Here is a 12,236-nt window from a genome sequence, read left to right as displayed (position 1 = left end):
CCATATGGCAGCAAACATGCTTAGGAGATCTGAGGGTCCATGTTTATGGCAAATGTAAAGTGTCACAGAGACATGTCATAGGTTTTGCTCATTGGGAAGCGTTCAGACTCCACTAATCATTGCAACATCCGGTAAGAAGCATGCGGCGGTGCGCTTCACCCGGTTCACTGCAATCTCGGTCCAGTTGCAGGATACAGGCTTCATAGACTTATGTGGAGGCCATTTAGTGCAACTGGATGGAGATCGCAGAGATCCAGGGAGTAAAGCACACTGGCTGGTTCAAATTATTAACGTGACCAATCAAATTCTTTGACATGTCAAAAGTTTTGTTAAACTCTAGAGAACGCAGGGCGTACAGGTAGGTCCTGGGCACCTGTGACCTAGTGCACCATGACGTACATGTAAGTCCTGTGTCCCATCGCAGCTAAAATGAGTGCGCTTGCATCATAGACCTTGGGTCCCAGTTGCATATGCATAGCACTGATCAGTATTTGCAGTCTAATGACTGCAATATATAGTTCCCTGTGGGGGACTAAGAAAAGTGTGGAAAAAAAAAAGGTTTAAAAAGTTTTAAGAAATGTGAATAAGCCCCCCCTCCCTCCCTCAATAACATTTCTCTCTTTTTCAATTCTATGAAAAATAGAGTAAAAAATAAAGAGAAATCAACATACTTGATATTGCTACGTGCAGAAATGTCCGATCTATTAAATATGTTAATAATCCCCTTTGGTGAACACCATAATATAATACCAAAGTCCCAATTTACAGATTTGTAATCACAATATATATCAGAGAAAAATGAATAAAAAGCAATCAAAAAGTCCAATCAAAACATAAATGGTTCCGAGAAAAACTACAGATATGGAGAAAAATAAAAAAGTTAGAAAAGGACAATTTTAATTATATGATTTTCTGTGTCCTCAAGGCCAAAATGGGCTGGGTCCTTAAGGAGTTAATGACAGGGACACTTTAAGGCAGTGTTTCCCAACCAGGGTGCCTCCAGCTGTGGCCAAACTACAACTCCCAGCATGCCCGGACAGCCTTTGGCTGTCCGGGCATGCTGGGAGTTGTAGTTTTTCCACAGCTGGAGGCACCCTGGTTGGGAAACACTGCCTTAAAGTGTCCCTGTCATTAACTCCTTAAGGACTAGTTAGCCAAACAAGCAGTCTATTATACAGATGATATAAGCATAAGGGTCACTGAAGGCTGCTCAGTCAGATTTAATTGCAGATACAGTTTTTTTTTCCCAGTAGCGTTATTCTAATCAAAATGGTGCAAAAAAAAAACATTTAATAAAAAAATGTAAACCTCATTGTAAGTCAATGAGTTCCGCTGTACAATAGGTCTGCCACTGTGTTGAAAGTTGCCATTATAAATGAAGGCCACAAGGTTGATGTGAACAGAGTTTTACTTGAAGGCTCAGATGTATAGTCTATCTTATAGACTAGAATTATGAACATATCTCTGTTCTATAAAAATGGTTAAAGGGGTTATTCAGGAAAAAACTTTTTTTATATCAACTGGCTCCAGAAAGTTAAACAGATTTGTAAATGACTTCTATTAATTTTTTTTAATCCTTTCAGTACTTTTGAGCTGCTGAAGTTGAGCTGTTTTTTTTCTGTCTAAGTGCTCTCTGATGACACCTGTCTCGGGAACCGCCCAGTTTAGAAGCAAATCCCCATAGCAAACCTCTTCTACTCTGCTCTCTGCTGACATCTCTGCTTGTCTTGGGAACTGCACACTGTTGCCAGACAGAAAACAACAACTCAACTTCAGCAGTTGATAATTATTGAAAGGATTAAGATTTTTTAATAGAATTAATTTACAAATCTGTTTAACTTTCTGGAGCCAGTTGATATATATATATATATATATATATATATATATATATATATATATATATATATAAAGTTTTTTTCATGGAATACCCCTTTAAATGTGTTTGTTATTCGGCTACACCACATTCCTTATACCTTTCATTGTTTGTTTTGCTTTAAAATCTGGATTTTGACACTTTCAATGATATTGCAAAAATGCTGTATTTCTACTTTGATTGTAATGCAGATTATGTTTGTTGGGGTAAAGAAAGCTCCCATGTAAACTTATTTTACAACTAGAGAAGGTCTAAATGGATCACAATACAAGTGCTAAATGTAAAAGTGTCTTTAGAAGTTTTGTTTTCCCATTAGAGACTAATATAAACATACATGTTAAGGGGGTACTCCGCCCCTAGACATCTTATCCCTTATCCAAAGGATAGGGGATAAGATGTCTGATCGCGGGGTTCCCGCCTGTAAGAACCCGAAGGGTTAATCTGCACTGAGGTCTTTTGTTGTTCTGGTTACTGTGAGATTTAGGCTTGAGCAATCGACCACCTATAACACTGATCAATGCAAAGCTATGGCTTTGCAGTGATCAGTGTAAAAGATCAGTGTGTGCAGTGTTATAGCCCCCTATGGGAGATATAACATTGCAAAAAAAAAGGGGGAAAAAAAAGTTAATAAAGGTCATGTAACCCCTCCCCTAATAAAAGTTTGAATCATCCCCCTTTTCCCATAAAAAAACCCTGTGTAAATAAAAATAAACATATGTGGCATCGCCACGTGTGGAAATGTCCGAATTATAAAAATATATTGTTAATTAAACCGCACGGTCAATGGCGTACACGCAAAAGAATTCCAAGTCCAAAATAGCGTATTTTTGGTGACTTTTTATATAATGAAAAAATGAATAAAAAGCAATCAAAAAGTCTGATCACTACAAAAATGGTACCGATAAAAACTTCAGATCACTGCACAAACAATGAGCTCCCATACCAGCCCGTACGCGGAAAAAAAAATATATATAGGGGTCAGAAGTTGAGAATTTTTAACGTATAAATTTTCCTGCATGTAGTTATGATTTTTTTTTCAGAATTATGACAATATCCAACCTATATAAGTAGGGTATCATTTTAACCATACGGACCTACAGAATAAAGAGAAGGTGTCATTTTTAACGAAAAATGCACTGCGTAGAAACGGAAGCCCCCAAAATTACAAAATGGCATTTTTTCCTTCAATTTTGTCGCACAATGAATTTTTTACCCATTTCGCCATGGATATTTTGGTAAAATGACTAATGTCACTGCAAAGTAGAATTAGTGGCGCAAAATTTAAGCCATGATATGGAATTTTATGTGCAAAATTGAAAGCATTATGATTTTTAGAAGGTGATGAGGAAAAAATAAAAATGCAAAAATGGAAAAAACGCTGAGTCCTTAAGGGGTTAAAGGACTGGGCAAATGCTTGCAGGTCTACAAAAATGCTGCAAAGTAAGATGGAGACATCTGATTGGATCCTAATTTCCATTCTGCAGCAGAAAAATGGCCCAACATATAGACAATGGGGGCCATGTATCATTCTGTGTCTTTAGAAAGTGAGTTTTTAAGTCATTTTATTTTTGCTTTGGTTTGTCTTGTGTGCAACAAATTTATTATACTATCACAGGGGGGTAATACATTTGGCGCACGTAAACAAAAAACAATATGTCATATATCAGAACAGTATTTTGTATGATTGTTTCTCTACTCTGCAAAAAAAAAAAAAGTCACAGTTGCGCAAAAAAAATTGTCCACAGCCACTTTTCTAAGGCAGCTCTGGGCTGGTGTAGATTTGGGGTGTTTTTTTGAGGGGTTTGCAACATTTTGTGTGATATTTGCATCTCATAAATCTGTTACCAGTTCAAGTTGTAAATGCAAAGTGACTCCAGTAAGCGTGTTTGAGCTATTTTGTTTCAGGAGTATAAGTCGCAAATAAACTTGCCTAGGCGCACATGGGACAGAAAAAGGACAAATGTAAGCACAAAAAAAGCTCTAAATACAATGATAAAGCTCCCCCAATTTTCCAAAATGTTTGGAACAACCTCCATTTCGAGTTCCTTTAAAAACTGTCTGCAAGTACCTAGAAGGATTGATGCTGTTTTGAAGACAAATGGAGGTCACATCATATATTCATTTGATTTAGTTTTCTCTTCTCTCCATACACTTTGCTCTTTGTTTACTGATAAAAATAAACTGTTACCACAATTTTTTAGAGCTTTTATATTTTGTATATATATATAATATATATATATATATATATATATATATATATATATATACACACACACAGTGACCCCCCCGACCTACGATCATTTCAACATACGATGGCCTTTCAGAGGTCATCGCATGTTGAAGGCAGCATCAACATACGATGCTTTTGTATGTCGGGGCCATCGCATAAACGGCTATCCGGCAGTGCAGACTGCTTCAGCTGCCACCGGATAGCCGTTTACGGTGCCCCGTGTGGTCCGCTGACGTTCACTTACCTGTCCGCAGGGCTCCGGCGCGTCCTCTTTGGGATCCCCTCCATCGTCGTCATCACGTCGCTGCGCACGCCATCCCGTCATCCAATAGGAGCGACGTGGTGGCGGCGACGGAGAGCAAGGATGCCGGGGAAGCAGAGGCCTTGCCGGAGCGTCGGGGACACCCGGGGACGCGGCGACAGTGATGGAAGGCGACATCCAGGGCAGCGGTGACAAGCGGTGATGGTCTGGAGCGGTGGGAACAGGGGAGTACAACTTCCTATACCAGTGGTCTTCAACCTGCGGACCTCCAGATGTTGCAAAACTACAACTCCCAGCATGCCCGGACAGCCAACGGCTGCCTGGGCATGCTGTGTGTTGTAGTTTTGCAACATTTGGAGGTCCGCAGGTTGTAGACCACTGTCCTATACTTTACATTACACGGATCCCTCAACATACGATGGTTTCAACAAACGATGGTCCTTTTGGAACGGATTACCATCGTATGTTGAGGGACCGCTGTGTATATATATATATATATATATATATATATATATATATATATATATTATTAAAGGGGTATTCTGAGTTTTTGTGTGACTATGCTACAGGGACTGTAAAGTTAGTGTAGTTGATAATATAGTGTCTATACCTGTGTTTGATGATGGTCTCTCAATTCTTCTGTAATTTTTGCCCCAATGTTTATTTTTAACAGTATACAAATCTCAGGTTTTAACAGGTTGCAGTTTGGCACGAGATATGACATAACCAGTCAGGTGTTCAAAGGGAGCCTGTCTTTGCTTCAATGGGTGAAGCAATTGCTGGGAGGGAGGGAGATCATTCTGCAAGAATTTTAGTTTTGCAGCAGCTGGAGGCACCCTGTTAGAAAACACTGGTCTATTGCATGGAAGGGATCACAGGTTTGTTTTAATAAGTGGGGTGGCTGAAGAAGTGTGGAAGGGAGGAAAGTGACCTCACACTTACAGACAAGAAATCATGGGACTTGTAGTTTGAGGAAACAAACTCCAACAGGAAATAGCCAGTTCACAGAAAGATAGCCTCAGCTTTATGGTAATCTCACAACATAGCAATTTAGCCCCCAAAAGAAACACGGATATTTTCGAAGCATGGTCATTACTGTCTGGCAGATACTTCCTAAAATCACCCTATGGCGGATAACTCCTTTAAGCAATAAAATCACACACAGTATTTTTTCAGTAGCATAAATGTAAAAAGTGCAGTATATGGCGCCCTCTGCTGGCTAGTTGTAGGCTGTGAACAAAATACAGAGTGTAAGAATTGTTTCTGACACCTAGCAAATGATCAATGCAAGTAAATACAAAAAGAGATACAAGTAAATACAAAAAGAGATACAAGTAAATACAAAAAGAGATACAAGTAAATACAAAAAGAGATTCATGCATTAAACATTACATTATATTCACATCAGCATGTTAATATCTGCATTACAGTATAATTACTTTAAGAATTCATGTAAAATGTAATGTTTAATGCTAACATTAGATATTAGCTTTTATCCTACATCTATACAAATCTATGACTAGAATGTGTTGCTTTCTTCTCTTGTGGCCACCATGTGCCATCTGGGGCTACTGGAATGTTATTGTAGCTTTGGTTAGTTTAATTGCATACAAGCCTTTTATTGTCCGTATTATAATTACCGTATTTTTCGCCCTATAGGACGCACCGGCATATAAGACGCACCCAATTTTAAAGGTGCAAAATCTAGAAAAAAAAGATTCTGCACCCAACAGTGATCTTCAACCTGCGGACCTCCAGATTTTGCAAAACTACAACTCCCAGCATGTCCTTACAGCCGTTGGCTATCCGGGCATGCTGAGAGTTGTAGTTTTGCAACATCTGGAGGTCCGCAGGTTGAAAACCACTGGATAGGAGGTAATACTCACGTGTCCCCGCCGCTCCGGACCCGTCCCCGCTGCCCTGGATGTCGCTCCATCGCTGTCGTCGCGTCCCCGTGGTGTCCCCGATGCTCCGGACGTCTTCTTCCCCGGGATCCACGCTCTCCGTTGCCGTCATCACGTTGCCGTCATCACGTTGCTACGCACCCCGCTCCTATTGGATGACAAGACGGCATGCTCGACGACGTGATGACGTCGAAGGAGAGCGCCGCCATGCAGGGGATCCCGGCCCGGAGCAGACACCGAGGAGGCAGGTAAGGTCCCTCCCGGAGTCCTGCAAGCTGTTCGGGACGCCGCGATTTCACAGTGGCGGTCCCGAACAGCCCGACTGAGCAGCCAGGTTACTGTCACTTTCCCTTCAGACGCGGCGGTCAGCTTTGATCGCCGCGTCTGAAGGGTTAATACAGGGCATCACCGCGATCGGTGATGTCATGTATTAGCCGCGGGTCTCGGCCGTTGATGGCCGCAGGGACCGACCCGATAGGTGCGTGTATTCGCCGTATAAGACACACCAACTTTTCCCCCCCAGTTTTGGGGAAGAAAAAGTGCGTCTTATACGGCGAAAAATACGGTAGCTCACTTTTGTACACTGCAATGTAAAACGGTTGTTTTCCTAAATTTACCAAACACCATACTATGAAGAACTTCACATTACAGGATATTATCATTTCTTTTATTAATTTAATTAAATAATTAATTAATCATTTATTTATTATTTTTTTGCAGAAGAAAGCAATAAAACCAAGTAGTTTTAGTACATCCACTTTTCTGGAGGAAGCAGAGCAAGGGAAAGAATACTGTGCTGAGGTCATCGCCTATGCAAGTACCATCTTTAGGAATAGCAGCAGCAGCGAACCAGTCTGTGTCCAGGTTAAACGTAAGTGTATAGCAATATTATTCACACTATCAATATCATACAATATAAGTCATAGAGCAGTGTTTCCCAACCAGTGTGCCTCCAGCTGTTGCAAAACTACAACTCCTAGCATGCCCGGACAGCCAATGGCTGTCCGGGCATGCTGGAAGTTGTAGTTTAGCAACAGCTAGAGGCAAACTAGTTGGGAATCACTATTGTAGAGACGTGTCAAAGTAGAGTCCGGGTGCTCAAAGTCCAATCGATTGCTAAAGTGAATGGGAAGAAGTAAGTGAGGGCTGAAGGACACATAGACTGTCTATGAACTCGTCTTCAGCGACTAAACGCTTCTCCCGGTTCATTCTCAGTAGGGTTCTCAGCACCGGAACCCACCCACCGAACAAAACCTTTGACATGCCTCTATGACTTCAGGTGTGTCTCCATCTAACACCAATATCCCATTCCCTCAGACAAGATTTGTGGGCTCCCAAGATAGTATTGTTGTTAAATTGTGCTCCTTCTGTAATTGAAATTTTCATATCAATTGGCTCCAAAAAGTTAAATAGATTTGTAAATTACTTCTATTAAAATATTTTAAGCCTTCCAGTCCTTATCAGCTGTTGTATACTACAGAGGAAGTTATTTCCTTTTTGAATTTCTTTCCTGTCTGACCACAGTGCTCTCTTCTGATACCTCTGTCCATGTCAGGAACTGTCCAGAGCAGGCGCAAATCTCCATAGCAAACCTCTCCTGCTCCGGGCAATTCCTGACATGGACAGAGTTGTCAGCAGAGAGCACTTTGGTCAGACAGAAAAGAACTACACAACTTCCTCTGTAGTATACAGCAGCTGATAAGTACTGGAAGGATGACGATTTTTTTTAATAGAAGCAATTTACAAATCTGTTTAACTTTTTTGGAGCCAGTTGATATGAAAAAAATTGATTTTTACCGGAGTACCCATTTAAATTGTACTCCTTCTGTAATAAAATGTGTTATCCAATTGTGTTGTATATAAAAAACAAATAAACCTCTACTCACCTACAATAGTCCTACGGTGCCTCTGGTGTCCTGCTCGGATCCTTTTTCGATGCTTTTGCCCAGCTAATAGCCACAGCTTTTTAGCGATTTATTTTTCATGGTTGACCTTTGTTTTTCTTCCTCATTCACTACTGCAAGTGAAATACAGCGTTTGCACAAACACGCAGCTTTTTGCTTCCCTTCCCCCACATCTCCCCGCCTTCCTACTGTGCCATACTTTCTGCATCCACTACCCTCTCTCCAATGCGGCTGCCCAACACCTCTTTAGCGGGCTAGTTCATAGTAGGGCCTGGTAAGACCAAAATATATTAATTGTTATCCAAATAATATAGTCCCACAGAGCAAAATAATACAAACAATGCAAATAAAGTGCTGCCATATTTATATAATATGCCCAGACATATCCCAAATAATACCGGCGTAAAGCAATAAAAACAGCATAAATTGCTTGAACAATTCTACTATAGGGTGTTCAAATAATGGTACCATAAAGTGCTCAAATACTACAATACTGTATGTAAATATGACTGCCCTTCAATTTAAGGATTTCTTTCAGTACATAAATAATACCACCATATGGTACTTAAAATAATACTGCTAGGTAGCAGATGTTAAATAAACAATCACAGTGTACAGCAAAAATATATGGAAACATGTTTAATGGATGCAAGGGAGGGAGAACACAGCTCCGTTATCGAGATAAAAGGAAGAGGCGGGATTCTAGAATTTACAGGTTGGCCATATTATCTCCACCAGGAACTTCTGCTGTTTATGTCAAGTAAACTGCTATGGTGCAGATTGAAGGGCTTTTTAGGTCTTTCAATACCAGTTTCCAAATGGCTATTTTGGAGAAAGCTCCATGTTTCACACCCAGGGGAGTAACTATAGGGAGTGTGGAGGTAACAGTTGTACCAGGGCCCTGATGCCTAAGGGGGCCCAAAGGCACCTCTGCCCCATAAGAAAACACCACTATTAGTTGTGCACAGTAAACACGGGGCCATGTCACAGGTTTTGCATTGGGACCCTGAAGCTACAAGTTATGCCTCTGTTTACTGTATACCTTTTGGAGGGAAACAGAGCTTTTGATTTGGGGAAGACATGAATTGGAGGCTTCAATGGCATTAGAGATGGGCACTAGATTTGTTAATAATAATGTAAAGGAGTAAAAATGGTGTAGACGCTGGCAAGCAACTTTTTGTATCTCATCTTCCTAGGGTTTGGACAGTGTGACATATGGTATATGAGATATTGGAGTTACTTTCAGATTTGCCAAATTTTTGGGGTTTTTAGTGGCAAGTGTCCCGATCACAAAAAAAGTAAAAAATCCTTGTCAGAACATATGCCTGTGCTATCTTTATATAAGAAAATAACAGGGTGCATACAGTACATAACTGCAATCCTCTTCTTTATGTCTGTAGAACTACAACCATCTGGCCTATTCACTGGACTCCTTTGCGTATTTGGCATAGTTCTGGCATTTTTGCCGATGGTTTTAGTAGGCCGGAAAGTTAAGAATGTGATGCTATATGTCTGCTGTCCGGATGAGGAAATTCCAGCTGTATTGGTAAGAAGATGTCATTTACACAATGCTACCTGTTACTGTAGCAAGAATTATCCATTGCTTGACTGGCATTTAAATAGTTGAATAATATTTTTAAAATTGGCCACGATTTGGGAGTTTGACTCAATATGGGGTACTCTCATACAAGAATGGGGCTACATTACCAATTAGGGTTTTAAGGGTATAAAGGCCCTCCATCAGGGCAATATTACTATTGTCAGGGACCCAGGCCAAATGAAACCTTAAAAAGGGGCCTGTTGCTGACCGCTCTGCCACCTACCTCTCGCACACCACAACAGTTTGGTAAAAAAATGGGTCCTTTGCAAGGCACCAAGTTCCATTCTTTTTCCTAAAATACTGTATGATCATAGGGCCCCGCCTCACCCCCACTTGTCTGCAGGGCCCTCCCCAGTCTTCCTTAACCTCTCCCCAGTCTTTCTTGACCCCTAGTGACGTCATGCCATGCCCCCTCCATTCATGTCTATGGGAGGGGGCGTGACGGCCGTCATGCCCCCACCCATAGTCATGAATGGAGGGGGCGTGGCGCGTGACGTCACGTCCCTGTCTCGGAGGTAGCTCCCAACACAGAATGCCAGGAGCTGCACAGAGAATGTGGGGGTCCCCAGTGCAGGACCCCTGCAATCATACATATTGTCCCCTATCCTTTGGATAGGGGATAAGATGTATAAAGCCGGAATACCCCTTTAAGTAAATCATTAATAAAATAATTTGTAGATTATATAAATTTACTCAACATTATTTTTGTTCCTCTACAGACAGAGCCCTGTATTAATGTAAGAATGCGTAAAAGCCATGACACAAACAAGGAAAGTACTGAAGAACTCTACAGTGTTGACCCTGATGAACATTTGTTCTCCTGAGAAAATAGTTCTCATCCTGCCAAATCACAAAGGCCTTGACATACTGTGAAATACAAACTGTCTTATATGTACATTATTCACATCATGGTGTTCAGAACTTCAGATACTAAGTGGAGGGAAGTCTCCCACAACTTTGGTGCTTATGTTTTTATACTTTCTATACCATTCATCCATAATGCAAAAAGAAGCAACTCAACAGAGAAGGCTCCACATAAGAAGAACATGTTGAGAGCAAATGTGGAGAAAACTATTGGTATAATGTATAAAATAATGTCACAAGGTTATTCTAAATAATTAAATACAATGACATTGATCTATGTAGCGGTTTGCTGATGTTGGTAACCTTAATTCACCTTGGAGGAGATTTATCAAAACCTGTGCAGAGGAAAACTTGCCCAGTTGTCATTTTGCAGAGGTCTTTTTAAAAGTGAAAGAACTGATCTGATTGGTTGCTATGGGTAACTGGGCATCTTTTCCTCTGCACAGGTTTTGATAAATCTCCCCCCTAACCATTTTGCAGTGGCATCACTATGGGGGTGCAAAAATGCCACAAAAAAAGAGCCTACCAGACCCATTACAGGTGGGTCACAACGTCAGTGTGAAAGTAGAATAAGAAATATATTGAATGCGAAAAAAAACTCATACTCAACAACATACTTCTTTTTAATCCATATTTCCTGTTATAACTACCTGATATTTATCATAAAGATAATCATAATAATAAGGGGGATTGTATACAAGGATATAAGTGACACTGTAGCTAGCTCCGTCATGTCACATGATGTCTTGGGCACAGGCCTGTCGGAAGAGGACAGGCAAACCAAGCAATTGCTTGGGGCCCCGAGCTGGCCCGGGGCCCCGTTGCAGAGCCTGTGTTTGCCTGTCCTCCTTCCCTATGCCATTCAGCAGGCAGCTCACCCTGTCGGCCTGCCGGGCCAGCAGTGCTAGAGCTTGTCTGGAGCGGGAGGCAGAGACTGAAGTCACTGCCTCCGGCTCCTTTTTGTGCCCCGCCCTGGTTCACCTCCGGTCCGGACTTCGTACGTTCGTGCGTCACCTGACGTCACGCTGAGTCCCAGGGCGTCCTAAAGCTGGCCCTAGAGCGTGACGTGACGTGTCACGTGACTGTGCGCATCGTGTGGCGTTAGTTACATTTCAGTGACTCTGACTGGCGTGAGTACCCCTAACTACTTGCCTACTGGGTCTGGGGGGAGGGGAGGGGTTTAGTCTGGGGTACTACCTGCCTATTGGGGGGAAGGGGGTTAATCTGGGGTACTACCTTCCTACTGGGGGAGGAGAGGGTAAATCTGGGGGTACTACCTGCCTATTGGGGGGAAGGGGGTTAATCTGGGGTATTACCTTCCTACTGGGGGAGGAGGGGGTTAATCTGGGGGTACTACCTGCCTACTGGAGGGGAGGGGGGTTAATCTGGGCCCCCCCAGTAGTCAGGTAGTACCCCCAGATTAACCCCCTCCCCTCCAGTAGGAAGGTAGCACCCCCAGATGAACCCCCTCCTGGGGTACAGGGGGTACTACCTGCCTACTGGGGGGGGGGGGTAGTCTGGGGTACTACCTTCCTACTGGGGGAGGAGGGAGTTAATCTGGGGGTACTACCTGCCTATTGGGGGGAAGGGGGTTAATCT

At 42.0% G+C, this 12,236-nt stretch overlaps 1 protein-coding gene across 1 annotated transcript in view; it reads left to right on the top strand.

Annotated features, from left to right (window-relative positions):
• The window catches only part of IL20RB (interleukin 20 receptor subunit beta), a 53,997-nt gene extending 42,214 nt beyond the window's left edge, over positions 1-11,783 (top strand). Inside the window, exons 5-7 of the mRNA XM_056563100.1 lie at positions 6,990-7,140; positions 9,574-9,719; positions 10,493-11,783. Coding sequence (XP_056419075.1) covers positions 6,990-7,140; positions 9,574-9,719; positions 10,493-10,597 — 402 coding nt within the window. The 3' untranslated portion in view covers positions 10,598-11,783. The remainder of the gene's footprint in view (positions 1-6,989; positions 7,141-9,573; positions 9,720-10,492) is intronic.
• Positions 11,784-12,236: the final 453 nt, after the last annotated feature.

Source organism: Hyla sarda, chromosome 3 (assembly GCF_029499605.1).
Source record: "Hyla sarda isolate aHylSar1 chromosome 3, aHylSar1.hap1, whole genome shotgun sequence".
NCBI classification, from domain to species: domain Eukaryota; kingdom Metazoa; phylum Chordata; class Amphibia; order Anura; family Hylidae; genus Hyla; species Hyla sarda.
The sequence above is the reverse complement of the archived record's forward strand: the minus strand, read 5'-3'. Positions and strand labels throughout refer to the sequence as shown.